General features: G+C 42.8%; 1 protein-coding gene across 7 annotated transcripts in view; it reads right to left on the reverse strand.

The window, feature by feature from the left end:
• ITGA4 (integrin subunit alpha 4) overlaps positions 1–6,154 on the reverse strand; it is a 95,242-nt gene extending 89,088 nt beyond the window's left edge. For all 7 annotated transcript variants that reach the window (XR_006058723.2, XR_006058724.2, XR_006058726.2 and 4 more), the window contains exons 1-2: positions 5,658–6,154; positions 5,198–5,319 (exon numbers count right to left, since the gene is read on the reverse strand). Coding sequence is in view for 3 of the 7 variants with exons in the window: in XM_004004537.6 (XP_004004586.2) it covers positions 5,198–5,319; positions 5,658–5,854 (319 nt within the window). In the remaining 4 variants the exon portion in view is untranslated. The remainder of the gene's footprint in view (positions 1–5,197; positions 5,320–5,657) is intronic.
• Between the last annotated feature and the right edge of the window lie 3,149 nt (positions 6,155–9,303).

The raw sequence follows: 9,303 nt of genomic DNA on the forward strand, positions 1-9,303 counted from the left end.
CATTCTTTTAGAGGTGGAGTCTGGGAAATTATTGGAAACCAGGAAACTTAATTCTTTTAATATGATAGTTTACGAATCTCTCTGTCTTAATGTTGTGCATAATTAGCATAACAAACCTCTGTTCAATGATGATTTTTCAAAATGACCAGTCTGTGTCAACATCAGCTTCGTAAGCTACAATTTAAAGAGTATTGCAAATAAGAAAGAAAAGTTATCAAGAATATATTTGATGTTTCAACAGTGAGTGGTCTGTCTTTTAATGTTAAGCTAATAATTCCTACAAATCAGGCAGAAGTGAGAATGAAGTAATCATTAGTCAAATGACACAGATGCTAATTAACTTAACCTCTTCCAAAGAGGTTATATAATTTCCAGAAAGAAATCTGAAGGGAAATAATGATGACTAACTTGTAATAAACCATTGTTCTCTCTAGTAAGAAAAAGAGGGACAAGAAGGGAGCTTCAAGGTCTAGTAATTATACAACACTGATCTAGAAAAGTGAAAATCCTATTTATTTTACATATAGACATTGGGAAAGCACTTGCTAAAAAGTCAGTGTTATTTTACATAGGGAAGTTAAGTTTTTCTCAAACAGTGCTCTCCAATAGAAACATAATATAAGTTACATATGAAATAATTTTTACACTAGTCACATTAAAAAGTAACAAGAAATAAGCAAACTTAATGTTAATATTTCCTTTAACCTAATGCATCTAAAATATTCTCATTTAAATATTAATTGATATTAACTTCAAACTATTTATTTCAACATATGGTCAATACCTAAAAAATCAAGAGATTTTATATATATATACATGTATGAATTTTTTGGTACTAAGTCTTCAATACCCAGATGTAATCTGTATTGTAGGACCTCTCACTACAAATTAGCCACATTTCATGTACTCAATAGCCATGTGTAGCTTGTGGCTACTATATTAGACAATAATTATATAATTTTATGTATTTTGTATACATTTCATGTATATTATATAACAAAATTATAACCTTTATTATCCAGACAAGTGTGCATTTGTTCAAGTCTGTATGTGCATACAAACACACAAGTATAATGCTATTAGGAGCTATCAGTATAAAGCTATTGGCAGCAAGTTAAAAGTAATGAAAGATCTAGAGAGTATGTCTTTTGAAAGATGAAATAAAGACAATCTTTTTAATACAATTTTACAGTCATTTACATATTTTATTATCTTCTCCCTTCAAATATTGGTGACCATGAATGGACTATCATTAAATACATTAACAAAGTCATTACTTGTAAAGCCTTAATTTAGCAACCGTGTTCAAAGTTTCCTTTTAAAAAAACCTGGCAAGGATGCAGAGCACCTGGGTAGAAAACCAACTGAAACTGGATATCACTATGGCCTCCCCAGACACAGAGTCTTCACGGACAAGTTTCGATTCAGACCTCCTATGGGCAGACTACTTTCCTCTGGTTCACAGAGGGCAGTACCAAGGAAGTGAGCAGGAAAATACCTCTTAGGTAGGCAGGGAGGGGGACGGAGCCTGTCTGCACGCAAGAAGAAATACGTCTCTTCTATAGTCAATTCACTTCACTAAAAGGGGTACCTGACTCTCAACATCTCATCCCCTGAACATTCAAGATAAACAGGCATTTGCTGCTCACTTCTGATTATGACTACACTGAACATACCACAATATGGGACAATTTTATGCACAACAGAGAAGGGGGGTTAGGAGGTAGGGGGAAGGGTATTGACGTCCTCTTTTGAAGGAAGGAATCTATCTGAATGAAACTTTGAAAATCTTAGACCTGAAAACTAGTCCATGTATACAGCACTTTGAATTGTATAGGAGATGAGCGTTATTTTAAGGGATCTTTCAACTTCATCTCCTTGATAGCAAATCAGGACATGAATGAAAGAAAACATCCTATGACATGGATATCATAGCTCAATATTTAGTTATTTTAAGATATTTTTGGTTGAGCCAACAAAAAAATATTTTTTCACTGTGTTTCAACTGTTATCTTTTCATTTATACATTTAACTTTTGGTTTCATCTATTAATTATATTTATAACCTCACCATGCCTATAACAGATAACATGCAGATATAGATTTAAGTAGAAAACAAAGATAAAAATAAACTAATATATTTTTAATATAAATTTATTTATTTTAATTGGAGGCTAATTACTTTACAATATTCTTACACTGTTGGTGGGAATGCAAACCCAGAATTGAAAGAGACACATGTACCCCAATATTCATCGTGGCAATGCTTATAATAAACTAATATTTTTTGAATGTCAGTTAAACGTAAGATAGTGAGCTAAGCATTGTCCATACATTTGAGACAGGACAACTAAAACCATCTTATATAGATGATTGTGTGTGTGTGTTTTTTCCTTGACAATTCTTCATAAAGAATACTACATAATCTACAAACCTGAGAATTTTAAAAAGCCTTTAGTTACCAATTTATAGTTTCTAGTGTTCACTTTCTAGATGTTATCCTCAATCCCTTATTTTACAGCTTCAAGTTACTTCTGAGATTGCTCTGAATTGAAACGTATAATTTCTTCATATAAGGAAGATGCATTGTTTAAAATGTTATATGAGAAGTAATTTCAGTCAACTGTTTTGCAAATGTTCAAAGATGTGCAAATGTTCTATTACTATAGCCATCAGTGTTTCTACCAGTTGACTGACTAGAAATCTTGTCGTCTGCCTTTCATCTCAGTAAATACCTTTTTTATTGATCAAAAATCTTAAAGTTGAAAATATCCCTTTGACTTATCATTTCTAGTTAATTCTCTTATTCACCAATCAGGTTGGTAACAATCAAGATTTCACTTTGCTTTATTCATTTATCCACCCAATAAATCTTTATTTAATGCATGCTTGCTGTACATCTACCAGGCACACATTTCTCCATGAATATTTCTGTAATCACTTCCTATGTTCCATGTGTCCAGAGAATTTAGGCTTTCCTAAAATTTTGACAGATTATTTTTTATTATCCTAAATTTTAATACAATATTGTGACCGGATCTTTCCAGTTAAATACGACATCTAGAAATAGATCCAGTGCCATTCCAGACAGGAAGTAGGGGATAAATACCAGTGGTTGTAATGTCATGAATCAGGAAACTATGACAGGACAGCAAAATAAAACATTTCCCTCCCGAGACCTTGTCAAGATCCTCTGGCAGATCAAAGCTGTCTGCTCTGCTCCCGAATTCTTCATCCCTCAAGTCTCTTAGGAAAAGACAATTATGCTTTGCAGAGTTATTCCAAATGCATAGGTCTGTGAATGTGTTATGCTTTCCTAGTCTGCCTTTTGGGATGGAAGATGCTTAATAAGAGAGTGGGACTTACTCTATGCAGTGCAGACCACTCCTAAACTCTTATAAATGTTCTCTGAGTCAAAAATAAAATTCCATTATGTGCATATTGTATTTGAATTTACTGTCAATGAAGGGAAGAAGTATTCCAGTTTGAGAAAAAGCAAAGACTACTATGTAAAAAAAGGGGAGAGGGTATTAAAGATGCAGTGATTCACTTATCCCCAAAACCCATGGATAATAAAGATAAATAGAAAAAAGATACTAAGTATAACCATTTATTCACCATTCACAGGTAACTCACCAGCTCAGCAGACACTATGTCGGACTCTTCAGTGAATTTTATTTGCATTGAAGATATATACGTGACTGGAAATGGCTTGGACTTTGGACCCAAGCAGGCCTTTTCCAGCAGTCATGTATGGATGTGAGAGTTGGAGTATAAAGAAAGCTGAGCACTGAAGAATTGATGCTTTTGAACTGTGGTGTTGGAGAAGACTCTTGAGAGTCCCTTAGACAGCAAGAAGATCAAACCAGTGAATCCTAAAGGAAATCAGTTCTGAATATTCTTTGGAAGGACTGATGCTGAAGCTGAAACTCCAATACTTTGGCCACCTGATGTGAAGAACTGACTCACTGGAAAAGACCCTGATCCTGGGAAAGATTGTAGGCTGGAGGAAAAGGGGACAACAGAGGATGAAATGGTTGGATGGCCTCACCAACTGGATGGACATGAGTGTGAGCAAGCTCTAAGAGTTGGTAATAGACAGGGAAGCCTGGTGCGCTGCAGTCCATGGGGTCACAAAGAGTTGGACACGACTGAGTGACTGAACTGAACTGAGGCCTGACTTTGACTTGCAGTCCCATCTTCCACTCACTAGCTGAGTAACTTTAGAAAATGTCCTTGCAACACTCTGAACCACATGTAAAGAGTCCTCACATGTAAAGTAAGAACAATGCCACCAATGGCCCAGTGTTGTTTTCTGGAAAAGAAGCAACATATAGGGCAGTTCCTAACAATGTTTGAAGCAATATAGGGTCTGAATTAATATTAGTTCCCCTTTCTTCCCCCATGTGTCTGTGCAAAGCAAATTTGCTGTTGACTTTGAAACATGAATTTTCTTCAGAATGCATTTTTAGAGACATTAAGAAATCAAGAGTCTTTGAAGAGAAAAATTAATAATTATACATTAAACCTCATTTTATTAATACTTCTATTAATGGTGGAGATGCCAATTTTTTCTTGTGCTCTCCTTTTATATTTCATATCTTAAGTAAAACTAGATTATTTTCTTTTTAAGTCCTTAGACTAAATGACAGGGTATGGGATCAATTCCAACTGCTATTCCTGATCTGCCCCTTAGCCTGTTCTTTAACAAGGTTGGTAGGTCAAAGATAGAAATAAAATTCTCAAGTCTTGGCTTCGCTGGATCCTGTCATTAATGTGCTGAGAGATTTTAAGATGTGTTTTAAGATGGAAATAAAATTCTCAAGTCTTGGCTTCTCTGGATCCTGTCATTAATGTGCTGAGAGATTTTAAGATGTGTTTTACACATGGGGGGTGGGGGCAGGAGGAGGGGGAGAGAGAGAGGTCAAGGGAAGGTCTAAGGAGGTGTCAGAAATTTTCCTTCTATGTAGTTTTGTCAGAATACTACAATCACTGTCATAAGCAAAAGGGAGAAAAACACTGGCAGAAAGGAGACCTCTTTTATGTTAAGAAGGGAACGTGGTGTTGAGTTAACAGTGAAAATCATCCCCTTTAAAGATGAGAATAGGCAATACGAGTTTTTTCCAGGACTTGTCCGCCGTGGAGTCCACAGGAGTGGGGTGAGGGCTTACTAGCTCCCGTCCCCAGATCCCACTCACCTAGCTGGAGCTGTTCACAGGTCCTGGCTGGATTCTTCCCAATCTTGCATCTGTAAATAGCCCCAGGTTTGACCACTGACGTGTTGGAGAGCCAGTTGGCAGTGGGCGCCCCGACTACGAGCCTGAGAAGAGAAACGCGCACGTGGGTGCAGATGTTAGCCTTGCTGCCCACTAAACCCCGGGTCTCCGCAGAGGCAGCCGGGCCGCTCCCGCCGCCTCTGCCTCCGCCCACCACCCCAGCACTCAACCCGCCACCCCAAACTTCAGGGCCTGGCGCCAGAACGCACCCCGGCTGCTGCCACCCCAAGATGAGTTCGTTTCCCAAGCGCTTCTCCAGCGAGCTGGGTTCCCTCCTGCCTTCTCTAGTGGGAGGAAAGTTTGAATCAGGCAGGGGATCCCCGAGGCGCTTTTCGCTAGCTGCCCTGAGATGCCAAAGGCTCCCGCGTCCGACCCTACTCACCATCGGTTCTCCCCGTGGCTGTGCAGCACCACCGAGTAGCCAAACAGGGTGTTGGGGGGTCCCTTGTAGAGCAGCGCACTCTCCGTGTCCACGTTGTAGGGGCGCCCGGTCGGGACCCCCGAGCACAACAGAAACATCACCGCCTCCCAGACGGCGGCCCCTCGGGGGCCCGGCCTTCGCCTCGCTTCCACAGCCATGAGCTCTCGGAGCGGAACATTCAACACTCAACCGCCACTCTCCGTCCCGAAGCTGCGCGGGATGCGACGGCTGGCCGAGGGGAAGGGCGCCCCGAGAGAAGAGGCTCAGCGTGTCCGGCGCCGGCGGGCGGGAGGGAAGAAGAGAGGGAGGAGGGCAGGGACCCAGAGAGGGAGGGGAAGTCGGGCTGCGGCGGGCGGAGCAATCCGAGATGGCAAGGGATAGGACGCGCCCGCAGATCCCCACGCCGGATTCTGCGGCCGGGAGGTGCGGTGACCGTGAGCCCCGGGGCGCGGGCCTCTGGGTGGGGTGCCGGGCGTGGTGCGGAGTCGCGGGACCCAGCGCTGACTCCCGGCACGCGTGACTGTAGGGGGCGCTGGGGGACCTTGGCTGCGCAGCGCGCGCCCAGGCCGGGCCTCCCGGCACTGCAGGAGTTGAGCTGGACCGGGCCAGGGCTTCGCCTTAACCGCGGTTGGGGCCTCAATCCTACCGACCGCGCGCGCCCACTATGAGCGTTGAGGCTCCTGCACGGTGTGGCCCAGAGGCCAGCCACAAACCTGGGCACCGCATGGACTGCGAAGGAACTGCCCTGAACCTTCGTTGCTATTTCAGCACTACACCTGGTTTGGGGGGTGGGGGGTTAATAAGCAACCACTAGAAAAACTAACCAGGGAGCCACACACACACACGCAGAACACTCCCTGAAGGCGCCCAAGATACATTTTGGTGAAAAAGACGTTATGGTATTTAAGACTTCCACTTTCTTCCTCGCCTTACTTCCTCTTTAGTCCGGGCTGCTTGCTTGGAGCAGTGGCTCTAGCTGAAAGGCAGGGTGGGGCAGAAGGTTTAGGCTGTGGCTCTGTTCAAGGGCCAGGTTGGGGTAAGGAAACACTTGCCTCGTTTCCACTGAATCTGATGCTCCCCCTTTCCACACATCCGATCAGTTCCACCGGATACGCGAGCCATCGGGGCTTAGGTCAAGACAGCGTAATGAGCCTCTGAAAATGTGCTGGGGAACCGCAGCACACCACACTAAACTGGGTTTGACTCTTGTCCCGATTAAGCCAGGTGTACCTCAGGTTTCTTTCTAGTGCAGCTGGATAGCCATAGATGATTAGGGTGGTATTTGCAGGAGAGGCAGGTCTAGATATTATTTGGGTTTCCCTGGTGGCTCAGATGGTAAATAGTTAGCCTGCAATGCAGGAGACCAGGGGTTGATCCCTGGGTCGGGAAGATCCCCTAGAGAGGGGAATGGAAAGTAAAAACAAAAGAAGAAAAAGCTTTCTTTATATAGTATGTGTGTGCGCGCGTTAAAACCATATTGAAGCAGTACCTCTCAAGTTGTAAAAGTAGACACATGATTAAAATACTTGTTCATTTATTTAGCATATTAATTGAGCAGGCATTTTGCCAGGCCCACAGGATGCCATAGGGAACAAGGCAGGGCAAGTTTTCAGGAAAAATTTTGGCTAGGTGGTAGACAGACAAATGTTTATTGACTGGAGAAAGTTCTGGATGTTTTAGGGACACTTAGAGTTGAAGGAGAAGCACAGTTGTTAGGCTAACCACTTTGAGAGAAAAGATGAAGGGCAGCAGGGCCAGGTAGAGGAATGGGAAGAGATGGCCTTTGCTGGAGTGGTTAGCGGCCCCCACACAGGATAGTGTCATATGAGGTTGACTAGGGAGGTGGGGACATATTGTGAACCTCCAAAACCAGTTTAAGAATTTATAAATCTGTGCTGGAGCTAGTAGGCAGCTGTTGGAGGACTGGTCTTGGTCAGCTGTGAGTTTCAGAAGTGTGAAGAAAAAGCTGAAGACAGAAAGCCTAACTTTGCAGGCTTCTGCAGTAGTGAGTGGTGAGATGAGAGTGGCCTGAACTAGGAAGGAGCAGAAAAAAGAGTTTCAAGAGGTAGCTGAGGATAGAACCCAACAGAATTTGGTGACTGGGGCTTCCCTAATGCTCAGTGGTAAAGAACCCACCTGCCAATGCAGGAGACAAGGGTTTGGGTTCGATTCCTGGATCTGGAAGATTCCCTAGAGAAAGGAATAGCTATCCACTCCAGTATTCTTGCCTGGGAAATCCCACGGACAGAGGAGCCTGGCAGGCTATCTATAGTCCATGGGGTTGCAAAGTGTCGGACACAATTTAGCAACTAAATAACAACAGAATTAGGTAAATACGAATGTGGGGCTGAGAGGAAGGAGTCAGGATGCCCAAGTTTCAAGTTTGGGATCTGGGAATATGATGCTAATTCACAGAGAAAAACACTGGGGGAATAAGGTTATGCGTGTGTGTGTGTGTGTGTGTGTGTGAGAGAGAGAGAGAGAGAGAGAGACAGAGACAGAGAGACAGAGAGACAGAGACTGTATAGCTGGGGGGCAATGGTAGATTTAATTTTAGACAGGTGGAGTTTGAGATATTGTGGAGTGTTAGTATATTCTAGCCAAACCCAACCCAATTATTTTTACTCTTCTGTCAACAGATAAAACAAGGGGACTAGTAATCCTCTCTTATTATTTTCAATAAGGTAATTAAAAGGCAAATAATGGTGAGTGATAAATCTATTGTAAGCATGAAATGAAATGGCTTCCAGCAAAGTAGCTTTAAGGGCCCATGGTAAATGGTCCTGCTGTTTTTCCACTCAGGGCATATTTGTTTCTGGGTAGACTGACATGCCAATTTCAACCCAGTTCTACAATTAGCTCATCATTCTGAAATAAGGAATACCTCTAGCTTGCTGCCACAGAATTTCTAGTTGAGACCTAAAGAAGTGTTAGCTGCTCAGTCATGTCTGACTCTTTGCGACCCCATGGACTGTGTAACCCCCCAGGCTTCTCTGTCCATAAGATTTTCCAGGCAAGAATATTGGAGTGGGTTGCCATGCCCTCTTCCAGAGGATCTTCTGCCTCAGGGATCAAACCAAGGTTTCCTGCATTGCAGGCAGATTCACAAAGTTTCTTGTTGGACCTGGGAAGCAGGTATATCAAAGGTCCTTCTACTTACATCCTCCTGGCGCCAGGGGCATTGGAGCCACTGATATGAACTCTGACCTCTTTCTTTCCCTTCTTTCACCAAAATCTTATGCAGTGAAATTCACTCAACACAACTGTTTCACAGGGTAATTAAGAGTAGTGGCCAGTAGAGCATTCGATGGGGCAGGAACTTATTTCTATGATGGTGATTACGGTTATGATTTCATGACATTTTCAGAAACAGCCATATATGACCTTGCCCACTATGGTAGCCCCAAGTTTTTTTCCTACAAGGCTTGGAGAACAGTTTACTTTTGCTAAATCAGGAGGAATAAAGGATATTTAGCACTGCTGTGACAGAGTCTGAAGATGCTGCTGTCTCCCCAGTCAGCAGTTTTGCTGGCAAGTGTGAGAATCAGGTGAGGGGTGGGGAGCGTGCAGGCAGGATAAGAGAAGGACTTTTTTAAACTGCTCATGC

The sequence above is a fragment of the Ovis aries genome, chromosome 2 (genome assembly GCF_016772045.2).
Source record: "Ovis aries strain OAR_USU_Benz2616 breed Rambouillet chromosome 2, ARS-UI_Ramb_v3.0, whole genome shotgun sequence".
Classification (NCBI taxonomy): Eukaryota; Metazoa; Chordata; class Mammalia; order Artiodactyla; family Bovidae; genus Ovis; species Ovis aries.